The sequence below is a fragment of the Barbus barbus genome, assembly GCF_936440315.1.
Source record: "Barbus barbus genome assembly, chromosome: 33".
In the NCBI taxonomy this organism is placed as follows: Eukaryota; Metazoa; Chordata; class Actinopteri; order Cypriniformes; family Cyprinidae; genus Barbus; species Barbus barbus.
This window is the reverse complement of record NC_136761.1, coordinates 22,662,150-22,678,763: the sequence shown is the minus strand read 5'-3', so window position 1 is coordinate 22,678,763 and position 16,614 is coordinate 22,662,150. Positions and strand designations below refer to the sequence as shown.

Sequence of the window (16,614 nt, the reverse complement as noted above, 5' to 3'; positions counted from 1 at the left end):
TGCCTCACAATTGGCCTCTACCTGTGACTCATTAAAATAACCACCACATTTTCTGGATAAAACCCCACAGTTAAGTGATCATTATCTAGGCTGTGAATGTGAAGGGCAGCTGTGAAAATGAAGACAAAAGAGCATTACGGAGAAATTTGAGCTGGAGTAAAACAAATGTTTGAATTAGGAAATCGCCACAAAACATGAACCAAGCGCCTGGATGTCCCAGCGGGCACTGTTGGCGCAGTTCATCAGTAAGTTTCGGCTAAATCCAACCCTCCAAACATTGCCCCAAAATGATTGTCCCTCAAGGCTCTGTGCATGAACAAGAGAGCTGTGAGGTGAGCTACAGAGAGGCCAGTGATCAGTGAAGGTCCACCAGTCAACCATATCAAGAGCTCTGCGTATCACTGGCCTGTTGGGGAGAGGGGCACAAAAGCTCCCATTACTGCTAAAGAATCACATAAAAGCATAGCTGCAGCCTGGCAAAAAGCATAATGTTGACTGAGCTGCAATGTGTGAAAAGATTTCTTAGTCAAGTGAGACTAACATATGTGGCATGATATGTGTGTAAATCACTAAGAAAATACCATTCTTACTACAAAGACAAGTAATGCTGTAAAGTCTGGGGCATCTTGTTAAACTAAAATAATTGATGTTGGAGAATACAGAGAAGTAAAGCAAGAAAACATTTAGTCTGCTACAAAACTAAACTCAAAGTAAATTCATTTTTCAGCAGAACAGGAACACATGATTGAATGCTGTATCATGGTGATGCATACTCAACTCTGCAGAAAACTTTGAATTTCAGCCATTTGATTTTTTAAATGTATTAGTATCAGACAATATTCAATATTTAAAGGGGTAATTTGCAGCTGGCAAGAGGGATCTTTAATGAAACTTGGCTGTTTATAGAAAGGCGAAACATTTTCCGAAATCTGTGCTACATGACTAGAAATTTTTTTTTGGCAAAAACTTCAACACACAATTCATTTTTGATTTTGGTGCTGCCCGTCTGTTAATCCAAGTGTCTTTAGGTGGGAATACAAATATATTATGGAAATGTAATGCATTAAAGGAATAATAATAATATAAAAAAAAATTAAAATGTGTGCTGAAAATGGACTCATCTGCAGGGCATCCAAGATGTAGATGAGTTTGTTTCTTCATGGGAACAGTTTTGTTGAAATTTAGCATTACATCAGTTTCTCACCAGTGGATCCTCTGCAGTGAATGGGTGCCGTCAGAGTGAGAATCCAAACATCTGATAAAAACATCACAATAATCCATAAGTGATCCACACCACTCCAGTCCATCAGTTAACATCTTGTGAAATTAAAAGCTGCATGTTTGCATGAAACAAATCTATCATTAAGACATTTAATATTGCACTTACCAGTGAAAAAGTCCCACTGTCTGAATCAGGAGAAAAATATGCAAAAATCAAACACCGTTTATAAGCAAAAACAGTCCAAAACCGTTCTAAGTAAATATGTTGGTGGATATTTGATGTTAGACAACAGCAGGGGAAGGACTTTATCATTGGAGTAAACATTACTATTGATTATGGACTTGTGTTTCAGCCAGAATTGAACTTAATGATGGAGTTGTTTCTTACAAACACACAACTTTTCACTTCACAAGATGTTAACTGATGGACTGAAGTCATGTGGATTATTGAGATGTTTTTATCAGCTGTTTGGACTCTCATTCTCACGGCACCCATTCACTGCAGATGATCCATTGGTGAGCAAGTGTTGTAATGGTACATTTCTCAAAATCTGTTCTGATTAAGAAAAAAATATTTTAACATCTTGGATGGCCTGAGGGTGAGTCAGTTTTTAAACTGTCTAGCTGAAATGTATATTTTTGGCCACTAGTGATACAAAATGGAATAGCAAAAAAAAAAAAAAACACTTTGAGTCAAACAGTTTTGATCCAAACTCGAGTCTCTGGTTGAATCAAAGGTTGACATGACCACTCAAACAAACAGTGTTTTGAAAAAGCCCAGTGTTTACAATCTTTGAGGAAGTCAATCTACAAATGGATTTGGATGGTTTTCTGGGAAGCTGGGAAAGGAAGCACAAACACACAACAAATAAATAAATACATTACACTCTTCATCTTCAAAATGACTTTGAGTTTAAGTGCTTTGAAATAATACAACAACAGAAAAAAATGTATGATCTAAAATTGGTAATCATCTGAAAACTTGCAGGACACTGTGTATCATTCCAGTTGGGGGACATCTAAGACAATGAAGCTGATTCTTTCAGTTTGTTTAAAACACACGTAACAGATGATGACATGCCTTTGAGCACTGTACAGAGAACAGTAATGAATTACGTCACAGGTTATGAAAGGAAAACAGTGTCCATTTGTAAACACTAGTTTTCGAGTTCTGATCTGAAATGACAGCTTTAGCCCTTTGTATATGAAGATGTCCAGAAACAGAAAACTTTACAGATGCACAAATCCAAGCCATCTTTCACTGAATGCAAATGCTACAGTGACATGCGAAAGGAGGGAGGAAAAAACAGGAAGTTTTGTGGGAGTCCATTTAAGAGAGCGCTTTAATCACACGATTATAATACAAGAATAGAGGAAATGAAAGAAAAAGGAAGAGAGATAATGAGCGACGAAATCAAAGAGAGATTATAAAATACCACAATTTCTGAAAAGGGAAAGTCAGCATTCTAATAAAACAGTTTAAAAGCATTTTTTTGTAAATGAAGTACAGCTGTGTCGTCCTGTAAGGAGAGCGTTTCACAACGACATGCCGATGCCTTGATGTCCTCCACTCCAAGGGTCATTTACTGCACAGGAAATGAGCGGCAGAGGAGAAGCTCACTGCAGTGTATGTATGAGAGACAGCCTGTGCCACTAGAGCGATCGTACGTGTTCTCAGACTCTGTCAGTCACGCTTCCTTCTCCTTAAGTGTGCCCATTCACTCACAAAAGCTGAGCCTCTTTGTCTTTTCAAAAGCGATTTAGCTCCTTTTCCTCCAGAAGGCTTTGGCCTTTGTGTTAAACTGCATGTGTATAGCAGAGGGGAGGCGATGCTCAATGTAAAACACATGGCTGTTGTGTGGCATACGAGTTCGGAGGGGAAGAACATGATTCTTGTATGTATAAGTAATGCTCTTCATGCTGTAGAAGAATGAGTTCATAGTCTGAGCGTTCAGATAATATTGATCCTCAGGTCCACACAAAATATAGAAAACAAGAGGTTTATATAGTAAGACTTGAGGCTGAGAAAAGGAAAGGTTCTTGTCCTTGGCCAAAATCATGGAGCTATATGTACACATGGGCATCAGTAGCGTTTCTCTTCAAACAGGTGCAATCACTGAAGGCCCAACATTATGAAGATGATGATGGTAAAGATGAAGGTTGCACTAGGAACATGTGCCACCCGTGCCGCTCCAGGTACGGATGCGCCGCCGTGGGTGTCTGTGGCCAGTCTGGGAGTCAGGAGCAACTCGTGAAGCGTTAAGTCGTCAATTGCCAAGTTATCCGCCAAGTCTTAAAAGAAAAAGAGAGGGAGAAAAAAAAAATTATGTGGACAGACATGCAACTGCATCAAAGTCTGACTGAGAACTGTAATAATAATGTTGGTTAAATAAAGCTATTATATGGCTTCAGATGAAAAGCCTGTTTTTAGTGAATCAAACATATTTCAAACAATCAGTGTAGTCCAATTCCTGAATTAATGACTCTTAACGAGTTGGTCTTATTAAACACATGCAGCACAATCAATGTAGCCTGAATCCAGAATGAATGACTCCCATGAGTCAGTTCTTTTGAGTAAATCAAACACATGCTATATAACCCAGTGTAGAATGATTTCCAAACAAATGACGTCTTTTTCAAATGAGTCTTTTTAGTGAATCAAACATTGTCTGAACAATCACTGTAGCCCAGTTCCTGAACAAGTGACTCTAATGTTTTACCTGATGATTTACCTAGCCTTATCTCCAAATGACTACAGCCCCATTGACTCCCTCTGCAAATTAACAGTTGGATGTGCCAAATCTTTCTTCAGTTAAACAAGGAGAAAACTGAAGTCATTGCATTTGGAAACAAAGACGAAGTTCTCAAGGTGAATGCATACCTTGACTCTAGGGGTCAAACAACTAAAACTCAAGTCAAAAATCTTGGGGTGATTTTGGAGACATACCTTAGTTTCAGTAGTCATGTCAAAGCAGTAACTAAATCAGCATACTATCATCTCAAAAACATTGCAAGAATTAGATGTTTTGTTTCCAGTCAAGATTTGGAGAAACTTGTTCATGCCTTTATCACCAGCAGGGTGGATTATTGTAATAGTCTCCAAAGAAGACCGTTAGACAGCTGCAGCTCATCCAGAACGCTGCTGCCAGGATTCTGACTAGAACCAGAAAATCTGAGCATATCACACCAGTCCTCAGGTCCTTACACTGGCTTCCAGTTACATTTAGGATTGATTTTAAAGTGCTTTTACTCATTTATAAATCACTGGCCTAGGACCCAAATACATTGCAGATATGCTCACTGAATACAAACCTCAGACCACTCAGATCATTAGGATTGAGTCAGTTAGAAACACCAAGGGTTCACACAAAACAAGGGGAGTCCGCTTTTAGCTATTATGCCGTGCACAGTTGGAACCAGCTTCCAGAAGAGATCAGATGTGCTAAAACATTTAAATCCAGACTCAAAACTCATCTGTTTAGCTGTGCATTTGTTGAATGAGCACTGTGCTACGTCCGAACTGATTGCACTTTACTTTCATTTTATACCATTTTCCTAGTTTTTATTGTTGTGATTATTATTCCTGATATTCATTTTCTATTCTTTACTGTTTTAAATAAATTTTAAATCAATTTTATATAATTTTACAAGTTTCAACTGAAGGCTAAAGTAAGTGCTGTGATGGTAAAGAGAATGTGGGCAAAGAAAGACAAGTGTGTTGGTTAATCAGTTTAAAGTAGGACCTCTGAGTTCTATTTGTTTGGTTTCTGGTTAGGGACAGTCTGTAAGCGGAGGGAGTGTGGGAGGGGGAGAGCGATGGACTCACTCAGACGTGAGTGAGGGACACCAGCAGAAGAAAACTGGTGTCATAATTTAGGTACACCTGTAAGTGTAAAGGTGTACGAGTGCACATCTATAGACTGAGAGATGTGCACAGTCCGGGAGGGACGGCAATTGGTGCATTTGAAGGTATAAATACCGAGAGAATGTGAGACGCTAGAAGGGAGGTTCTAGTCGTGAATCGCTCTACCAACTCTAAATTCCTACCATTACAGACAGGGGCATGCCCCGAGTTTTAGCGAATAGGTCAGATATGATGGTCAAAGTAAGTAGGGGGTGAAGTAGTGGAATAGTTAGGTGTTTTGGAAGGGTATTTTTTTCTGCTCACTTAGTGCGGAAGAGTTTAAACAAAGCTTGAGAATATTTGTCTCATTATTATTAGAATATCATTATTATTACAATTTTTTTAAAATCTTTTTTCAACTCCTTATTTTCATTGCTGTTATCAATATTATTATTTTTTATATTATTATTATATACTATTTTTCTTTCTTTCATGTAAAGCACTTTGAATTACCATTGTGTATGAAATGTGCTATATAAATAAACTTGCCTTGCCTAATGTGGCAGTTCTTCTGAGTGAATCAAACACATGCAGCACAATCAACGTAGCCTGAATCCAGAATGAATGACTTCAATGAGTCGTTCTTTTTTAGTCAAACACATTCCGATTAAAACTACTGCACAAATCATTTAGCTCTTTACAATTCACTCATCTACTATTTGATGTTTATTTTCTGAAACAAATAAATACATTTTTACATTTTACTCAACTGCAACTGTCATTAAAATGTTCAGTATATTTTTGTGACATTTATTATATAGAATGTATGTGAATATACTCTTTTTAAGATGTTCCTAACTCATGATAATAACATGAACATGAACATTTCTAGCCATCTCAGGTATGTGTGCTTACTCAGTCTGGAAAAATAACTGCTTTCATTCTCTAATAAGCAGTCATTAGATGTGTTATGTTGTCGTCTTACTGAGTGAATGAGGAATATGGCAGCACTCCACCTTAACACCATTTAACAATCTTTTTTCTTCACTAAAACATATTTTCATTTATCTCAGCATCTACAGATGAGGTGTTCTGTCTGGCCAATGTCAGCCATGAGAGAGACAGAACTATGAGGTGAAAATTATGGAAAAGGAAAGCGGATATCAGTAATAAAGTCAAGTATGGAGAGGCACGCCAGCTATGTGTCCCCTGTGAAGTGTCCACATAAACTGAGGAGAATCGAATTTGTTCAACACACAGATGAGCTATTGCATGTATATACACACACATGCTCCCCTGCCTTATGTAGCTCATACCTTAAATTCCTGTTCTCAGTCTGAAATAACTAGGCCTAAACCATACAAGCAATATACAGAGAAAACATGAAACACACTAAAACCTGGGATGTCAAAATGGAAATAAAAATCTTCAAAATGAGAAAACTTTTAAATGTAAAACAGACATAAAAAAGAACAAAAAAAGACATCAAGGTCACTGAAATGTACAAATGTTCAGATGATCTCAAAGTGCTAAACATGCTCTTTTTGTTATTTTGTTAATTTTGTTAATTTGTTAATTTTCAAATCATGCTAGAGAACATGATTATCAGAATTTACACAAACTCAGGAAGGGGATCAAAACTAATAGAGACATTCTTAAACACATTAGTTTTTTCTCTGTTCAACTTTTTGACTATTAAATTAGTCAAATTGATTTTTTTAAATATATATATATATATATATATATATATATATATATATATATATATATCACCTTTTAAAAAGTGATTTACAAAAAAAAAAATATATATACCTAAAACAGAACTACAAAAATCAGAAAATAAAGTGCAAAAAACATGGTACATTATTCTCAACATCTTATTCTAGATTGCCCTTATACTTCTTTCAAATATATTTTTTAAATGTTGTATTCTTTCATATATCTATTTTAATCATTTTTTTTTTCTGTAATAGAATCTTAATTGGCAATTATCTGAATTCTTTGAGCTCATTTAATTACCCAAACTCCAGGATGAGACAAGCATTTTCACCTCACTATATATGCATACAGATGCACACACAATAACCGAATATAACAAATGCAATCTGTGTTTATCATATAGTGATTAACTCAACAGTGGTGGAAGGCTGAGCACTTAAAGGGTCTGTAGAAATCAGTTTACTCAACATAGTGGGAGATTTTTAATTATAGACACTTGGTCCCGTCCGTATGATACTATTCTCTGCATCTTGCACTAAATTGACAGGAAAGATGTGTTTAATCTCATCTACTAAGATCAAATACCATATTTAATACCTTCCACACCAGCCTCTTCACATCGCGTCCTTCGTTTGAGGGGAATTTTAACCCAACAGGGAGGAAGTCCACCATTTGGGCCAGTGGCTGCGTAGTGGTGGGATCAACAGGAAGGCATGCGACTTAATTAATTCTAGGCCCTGAACTCAGCATGCCAGCCAGTGAGAACCAGGCCGAGAGCAGGAAAAGAGATTGAGGCCTTTCTCAGGGGGTCCCCTGGATGCCCGGGGGCCCATTTCAGCACAGTCGACTTTAAAACAGAGGAAGGAGGCAAATAAATAAAGCCTCGGCACTGAAACCTCCTTGAGATTTCTGTGCAATTACGACAGAGCTTGAACGCACGCCAGAGAAAAATTAACTTCTTCTTTCCCTCCGTCTACTGACAAGCCAGCGGTTAGACATTCCACGGGCCCTGAAAGGCCGATTTTTCATTGTGACAGCGGCACACTGTACCACTAGTCCAATTAAAGCCGAGGTGTAATTCAATACAGCTTTTATACACACTACACCCTAAATCAGACGTGATGTGTTAGTGGGTACAGGCAGGAAAGTGAGGATTGTGTGTGTGTGAGGTTATTGCTTGCTGTGTGAGTACAGAGAGGTGCGAGTAAAACCTGAACTGTTCATAAAAATAAGAGGATTGGAAGGTATGGAAATGACACCGACCATGTATGCAAACCATGTATAACCCAGCTCCACAATGTGACTAATAATATCCAGTAATAATGAGCCGCGAACACGTGCAAATAATGATGTGAGTGACGGGATCCACAGAATGGCTGACGGTCCGGTTGACTCTTGTTTTGGATCTGATATCCACACAATGGCAATTAGTGGGATGGATGTGTGGAGGCTGGCATGCTAAATATAGAAAACAGACAATCCAACCGACAACGAATGAGCATGAGATAGCCTGACCAATAGCACAAAGGCTCGCAAAGCCTATCAGTTTTCAGCAGTATCAGACTTCGGTGATCTCTGCCATGGAAGCAGAGCTCTGACTGGCTTTATCGCAGAGTTACGAGCTCCACTTACAACACTGGTCAGAGGTCAACAGTCAGCCATTGATTGGTAATGGTGGGCTTGGACCGGCTCAATGCCCACAGTGCAGTACATCACAGGCAGGGCAAACAGGAACACAGAAACAAGCTTTAAATGTTTATTGCAACCCTCCATAGTAAGAATAAGACACTAGCTGACTGCTTTAGAAGACTAGTTTGTTTCAAGACCAGGTTAAAGAAGATTTATAAGCTCTTAGGGTTTAAAAAGAGGCGATGAGGGTGTTTAAGTGCCTCATACTATATGCTTTGCTCATCTAAACTCAAGAGGATCTAAACTTTGTTCTTCCAAACAACTTCTAAACAACAAACAAACTATGCTACATGTAGTGTGTGGAGAATTCTTATTAGGGTGCTTCCTACTATTACTAGGCTACAACTCATTGTTTGGGTTAGAGATTTTAACAACTTAGCCGTATAGCTCAAATAACTTTTGACATTAAAATTACATTTTGTTGATTTTAGCTTTGCCATGTCTGGGATTGTTTTGTTTTTTTTAAGGGAAAGTGAAGTGGTGTGTGGCCAAGTATGGTGACCCATACTCTGAATTAGTGCTCTGCATTTAACCCATCCAAGTGTACACACAGTAGTGAACATACACCCGGAGCAGTGGGCAGCCATTGCTGCGGCGCTCGGGGAGCAGTTGGGGGTTCGGTGCCTTGCTCAAGGGTCTCACCTCAGTCGTGGTATTGAGGGTGGAGAGAGTGTTGAATATTCACTACCCCCACCTACAATCCCTGCCGGACCCGAGACTCGAACCCACGACCTTCGGGTTACAAGTCTAACTCTCTATCCATTAGGCCACGACTGCCCTAAAGTTTTATTTTTTTTTAAAGGGAAGATTTTTTTAATGCTTTTGACAGAAATTTCTAATGAAGTCTCTAAGGCTGCATTTATTTTATTAAAAAAAGTAAAATTGTGAAATATTATTACAAATTAAAATAACAGTATCTGTGGTAATATATTTTAAAATGTAATTTATTCTCATGATGCAAAGCTCAATTTTCAGCATCATTACTCCAGTCTTCTAATACAAATTAATTCTAATATGCCGGATTGGTGCTCGAAAAACATTTCTTATTATTATCAATGTTGAAAACATTAATATTTTTGTGTGTGGATTTTTCAGGATTCTTTGATGAATAAAAAATTCAAAAGAATAGCATTTATTTGAAACAGAAATAATTTGTAACATTAGAAAATCTTAATATGGTCACTTTTGTCCTGGTTTTATAGAAGCATTATTTTCTTTGAACATTTGTGTGTATTTCTGCTTTTTGCAATACAATCAAATGTAACCCCAGAGCAATACTCTGGGCTGGGCAATAAGACTCTGTTTGCTTTGTATCTTAATGTCTGTCAGGAAAGGATATTGATATGAAACATTTGGAAATGAAAATGTCGCCATTTGACACCTGCACAGCACAAAACATGCTTTATTGGTTCCAGACAGCACATCTAAATCACCATAATCACCCATAAAAGCCAAGTCAGTAGCACGGTATAATGATATTTTATGATTTATAATAAAGTGTCTTTATATATGATACTTAAACTGCTATAAAAATAAAAAGATATCTGGAAAGATTAATAATCAGATGTCTGATATCTAAAGGACATTTATATTGAAGGAATGCTCTATTACATTTTTGTCATTTTGTGTGTTTTCATAACCCCGGCTCCACAAATGTAGCAGCAATGTAAAGCAGTATTGGCCACTTTCATAAAGAACACCTGTGTTTGGAGACTGACATTCCGTCCACTTATCTAGTCCTGAAGAACACCTGTAAGGAGGACGAGAGCTCCAGAATAAACACGGCAGCTGTATGTCCAGGTGGAGGTCTGTCTGGAAGTTGGCAGAGATCCTGTGCTGTCTGATGAACTGCATTTCAAATCTTTTTGAATCTCTCTAAAGAGCTATTAGATTTTGATGAATGTCCTGCATGGAGGCTGTATACATTGTTAACTATGTAGGCCAGACTGATGAGAGGCATGTTTTCTTTTTGTGAGTATTTCAACAGAACCATAATTCTATAAGGACTGAGCTTATATGTGTACACTTTGGTGCCAAATGAGCTCTTAGTTTAGAAATCTAGTTATATTACATTTAATAAAGAAAATGTGACTGTCCACCAGTGCAATGATGCTATTTCTTGTGGCTGGTTTGCAGGATGTTACTTTGTTGTTGCTGAGTAGTTGTTTGCTAGCTGCTGCAAGTTGCTTCAAACTTGCTAAGCAGTTGCCAGATTGTTTTGATTGGTTGCTAGGGTACTTTGGTTAGTTGATAAGTGGTTGCCTACTGGCCCAAGTCAAAAGAGCCCACCCCAAAGTGCAGGACATTGAAGGTCATTTTCTCAATGTACATTTTCTTAATGTCCCCTCCACCAGGTAAAAATCACAACTAATTTAACTTCTTTCTTCAAAAAGCCACAAGATTTGAGGTATTTGTCTTTCTTTATTTCCTCTTGAATCATTATGATAGTGATTTGGTATTTGCTATATTGCAGGTAGTATTAGGAGGAAGGACTTCTCATTCTAAAGAGCATTTTATTGGACAAAAATCCGTGCAAAAGAAGAAAGAGAATGCTAATGTTGCTAATGGTTGATTTTGTTAACTGTTAGGAGAATGATAGCATATATACTACCGTTCAAAATGTTGGTAGGAAAAAAAAGGGTGGTGGGGAGGATTAGTATTTTGCAAGGGGACATTAAATTGATCAAAAGTCACAAAAGATTAGATCAATATTACAAAAGATTTATATTTTAAGAATCCTAAAAAAATATCAGTAGTGTTCATCATATATAAATTGGTAGTGTATCTCATATATAAAATATAGTATTTCAGTAGCTTCCACACCTCTGTATATACAAGACAAGATGCCAACACACGTAAGACCCTCTGTAAACACACTCTATGCTCCCACATACAGCACAGAGTCTCGGGCTGATGCTGCTGCTGCTGCTTCTGGTGAGGACAGAGGGAGGAATGTGAGCGTATGTCTCCACACCCATCACCCTGACCACAGGCCCACTCCAGCAGGCAGCCAGCAGCTAGCCAAGAAAAACTAGCCAGCCACGAGGAGGCCAAGACACAGTTCTGAGACACAGCTAAAGCACATCCAGACACAACTAGAGTAGAGACGCCACTACTGCACACTGAGCAACAGCAATGATGTTATGTAGAGATATGCTTGGGATATCATTAAGAAAGGGTTTTCTGGCTGACGTAAGACGACCAATCACAATTGGTATATTTTGATTTTCTCAACAGTTTATTTGCTCTGTCGGTGCCAATAGCAATAGTGCTATTGCGCTCTGGGCATCCTAAGTTTGACCGAATTGGACCAGGTTTTTTGGACCTTAAAATAAAGTGACCAAATGCAGTTCTTTTGAATTTTCTCTTCATCATCCTGAAGAATTCTAAAAAAATTAAGCAGCACAACTCTTTACAACAGGAATAAACTATTTAAAATTGAATAATATTTCACAATATTTCTGTTTTTCCTGTATTTTGTTTATCCAATAAATGCAGCCTTGGTAAGCATAAAAGACTTAAGCATGAAATCTTAGTTTGCTTTGAGAAGTATTTCATCAATATATGGCTGAGGCAGTCAAAAGGTGGGAAAAAGGTGGATTTCTGGGAGGTAAAGTAGGAGAAACTCTTTTGCAAGAACAGACAAACACAGTATAAGAATGTATGTTTGAAGAAAACTGTTTTTTTTTCTTTGTGAACCATCCTAACCCCATGTCAGCATTCCCCATCAACTCTTCAATGGGTGCCATTGTGGGGCAAATTCAAGTCAACACATATTAATTAGCAAAACCCAGGGTGAGCGAGGCCACTGGTGTCAGCTATAGTGCTCCTCTCACTAAATCTGCACATAATTAGATCTTCTCAAACATATTTTTAGCTTTAAAGTTCAGATTAGACACAGAAAGAAATGGACACGCACAAAACAAAGAGGGATCAACGAGATTCAGAGACAGATCTTACCACAGTTGGAATGTGATTTCCTGTGGGATGGTGTAGGCCTTAGTTGCGTATGGTGCAAAGGCCATTTCAATGATGATGGCATACATGAACTCAATGTTCAGAAACACTTGTAAATGCTACTGTTTGCACCAGAAAGGCTGTGAACATGCTGACTGAGATTAAAAGATGGACAAGTAGAACCTGAAATCTCATGAACAGGGGAATGAGGATGGCAGGTCTTTACAAAAATGGGATACGAGAGATTATTCCAACTGTGAGTCGCTCTGTCATTTAATTTTGATGATTAATGCCAAGAAAATGCAAGTCGTGCTTGCATGTATCGTCACAATTATGTGCTGTGCGTGGTTGCCAGGGTGTGGCTATGTGGTTGCTATAGGGCACTGTCTGATGCTTGCAAGCACACAGCTCTTCAACAAGCCACGTGAATTAAGGTATCATTAATGCTCATACAGCAAAGTTTACAACTTCATGTATGAGTGCAACAATCACTGTCCACTTTTGTCAGTCATGGTTCCGGAAGTATTTTTTCCATTCATTTGTTCCATAGGGATTGAAAAAAAATTCAGTAAAGAGTTCCAAACCATGAACCAAACTAACCATCTCTGAGATGAATATCATAACGTTACAAACTTAGTTTTCAAGCAAATAATTTGGAACAGCCCATGAAGCATTGTGTCTTTTATTTTGTAATTCCTCATCATCATAGTCTCGTTCATGGTTTCACGTCATATGATCTGTATCCTGTTTGTTTCCTGGGTCATGTTCTCACTGGTTCATTGTCTTGCTATCTTGTCATCAGTTCTGTCTTCTCACTGGTTCACAGTCATTGTCTTCATATCTTTTTCTATTCTGCCATTGGTGGTTTTTGTCATGTGTTCCCTGGAGATTTAAGCCCTCATGTTTGCCTTGTCATGTATTGAAGAAAGTTATGCTGTTCTGTATCCACGTGTTAGGTCATTGTTTATTGTCAAGCTCATAGCTCATCGATTTGTTTCATGTCTTGGATTAAGTTCATAGTTTGTTTTTGGATCATTATAACTTTAAATAAACCTACACTTGGGTTCTCTGTGCCTTCATCCTCGCCTGCTTAAAGCTTGGAAAGTTACAGAAATACCAACGGATTTATATGTTGTTATCATTAAACAATTTCTCTATGGCGTAAATGAATGGGATTTTTACTTTCATTACCGGACTGTTACAGTCTATAGCGTTGCTTGCCATATCAAACTAACTATGGTGTTTTGGTAAAAACTACGATGATATTTTGTAACTATTTTCCATAAATGCACTGAACAGAAATAACTGTCACTAAGTAAATCCCTATTAGCCTCAAAAGCATCCTCACGGCTCTTTCTGTGCCTCCCAGTTTACGGATGACCCACAGTAGGTGAGACAGTTTGTGTTTCCAGACGTTGTTGTGGCTGACAGACATGACGCAGGAAGATGTCTGGAATCAATTCTGGACGTCAAAAGCTCTTGCTAATGTAAATAAAACTCTTACACAAACAAACACTTTCTTTTGGGAACTCTCAAGCACAAAAATATATTGGATTGAGAAAAAAGGTGTGAAATTTGATTCTAATTGGGTTTTTTTGTAACACAGCTGTCAGGTTTCCTTCACTATCCTCTTACTTTAATGTGACAACATCACCATTGTCAGTTTTTGAAGCCAGCCTACCGCATGCAACAATGTTTGGTGAGACGCCATAAACTCCCAGCCACCATGTTAAGCCTTCCACAATGGGACTGACTGTAGATGTAATCCATCCAGCTCTTGTGCATATCGAGTCAGGCGCTGTTTACACAAATGCTGGTTAGGTATCATTATTTCTCTGTGTATGTGGTTATCTGTTAAGTGCATACAGTTGAGTGTGTGTGTGTGCGGGGAGGAATTGTTGTTTATATACAGAGGAAGAAATAAGGACCCCTTGTAGGAGCCAGATCCACTGGGCTGTTTCTCCTGGCAAACTTCCTCTCTCTGTGATCAGGATTATTTGCAGATGCGATGGTGCCATTGCTTCTTTCTCAAAGAGGAAAAAAACACCATCTGCTCTCTTTTTTGTTTACTGATCTCACTTTTCTCATGTTGGAAACAGCCTTAATCTAACTCTACAGGTCATAAGTGCTGAGATTTGACCATTTTCTGTTGTTAGGTGAGAAATCTTAACATTCTTGAATTCATTTAGAAGTTTGAATGCTTCAGTGCCCATTTATTCTGCTGGTACATTCTTCATAATTTCTCCTATTGTGTGACGAAATGGGCCATACGGGTTGGCAATCTCATGACAGATTTTTCATTTTTGGGTGAACTATAGTTGTGTGCTCAAAGAGCAACCTAAGATATAATCATTTCTAAAGCTATACTTGATGCAAAATAATTAACAAATTAGGAAAGAGAGCAAAGAAATAGAAACAAGAAGTGGCACAGTGGCACACCAGATGGTTCTAAAACTGCATTAGGATGCTAGAGAATGCAAGAAAACATATATTATCCATACACAACCACCATGTTTCTCTGACATTAAAAAGTTTGCAATTAAGAATGCATTAAGTTGATAAAAAAAGTGGCAAGAACACTGGAATTTTAAACATTTGTAATATAAAAGATGTTAAATGCAGTTCGTTTGGACTTTCTATTCATAAAAGAATACTGAAAAAATAGTAAGCAGCACAGCTGTTTTCAACATTATTAATAATGATAAATGTTTCTCAAGCAAATCTGCATATTGTGGTGGTGGCGCAGTGGATAAGACACATGCCTTTGGTGTGAGAGACCCGGGTTCGAATCCACTGTGAGACACCAATGTGTCCCTGAGCAAGACACTTAACCCCTAGTTGCTCCAGAGGCGTGCGACCTCTGATATATATAGCAATTGTAAGTCGCTTTGGATAAAAGCGTCAGCTAAATGAATAAATGTAAATGTAAATGCATATTACCATGATTTCTGAAAAATCATGTGACACTGAAGACTGGAGAAATGATGCTAAAAATTCAGCTTTGCATCACAGGAATAAATTGCATTTACAATACAATACAATTAATATTTCATATACTGTATTTTCGATCAAATGAATGTAGCTTTGGTGAGCAGAGAGAAACATTCTCAGTCTTATTGGTTTCGGTCTTACTGGGTTGATATTCACCACATACAGTGATATCTACTTTACTGTTCCAATACTTTTGGAGGGCACTGTATAAGGGGAAGCTAAAGATAACTGAGAAATTACTTGCTCATTTCCTGAACATTTTGGCCCTGTTCATTTCCAGGTGTGTTTCAAGTTCATTTCCACATTACACTGAGCAGACATCTGTGTTGTCTGTAGCTCCAAGCACCTGGGCCACTGCAGCCAAACATCTGCAGTCCAAACACCACTGAATATGCCCTTAAACACACAAACATGATATGCATTCTCATACACATTCACACACATTACACACTGGTTATCTAAATCAGGACGCACTGTAGACTTCTGTTGTTCTTCTATAAAAACAAAAACATAAAAACATAAATATTGCAGATTAACTCAAACTCTAAATCTATCTTAAAAATGAATGAATGAATGAAATAAATACATTTAAATAGAGGTATTTTTATTTAATAAAGTAAAATAACTTAATGTAACCATGTAAATTTAACCAGATTAATGCTTTTGGTAACACTTTAAAGTTAAGGTTCACTTAACATTAGTTAAAGCAACAGCTAACGTGAATTAATGGAAAATAACAGTAGCATTTTACAATAAAGTCCCATTAGTTATCATTAGCTAATGCATTAAATTACATTAAATAATAACAGGTAAACCATTTATTACAGTTTTTAATAAATCTCAATTTAGTTAATAAATATACAACTGTTCAATGTTAGTTCATAGTTCAGGTCTAATAAATAATATAAACAGATACAAATTTTGATTTTAATAATGTAAACTAGTACATCTTAGCAAATGTAAAATAACTAAGATTAATATTTTTTTTCATTGTTAGTCCATGTTAACTAATGTAGATAACTAATGTTATATACAATATACATTGTTGCATAAAGTTGTATTAATTAACATTAATATATTAAAAAACACAGGAATTAAAAGTATATTTAGTTACATTTTATTTTAAGGTGTGCTTGTTACAGTGTAATTATACATTTAAGTACTGAGTAATATTAATTAACTAGGATTAGGGT

The 16,614-nt window shown here is 37.3% G+C and overlaps 1 protein-coding gene across 1 annotated transcript in view; it reads right to left on the bottom strand.

Moving 5' to 3' along the window:
• Positions 1–3,334: 3,334 nt before the first annotated feature.
• Positions 3,335–16,614, bottom strand: part of gpc3 (glypican 3) — a gene marked incomplete at both ends in the record, with an annotated part of 130,666 nt that continues 117,386 nt past the window's right edge. Inside the window, 2 exons of the mRNA XM_079390647.1 lie at positions 3,335–3,513; positions 11,368–11,595. Coding sequence (XP_079246773.1) covers positions 3,335–3,513; positions 11,368–11,595 — 407 coding nt within the window. The remainder of the gene's footprint in view (positions 3,514–11,367; positions 11,596–16,614) is intronic.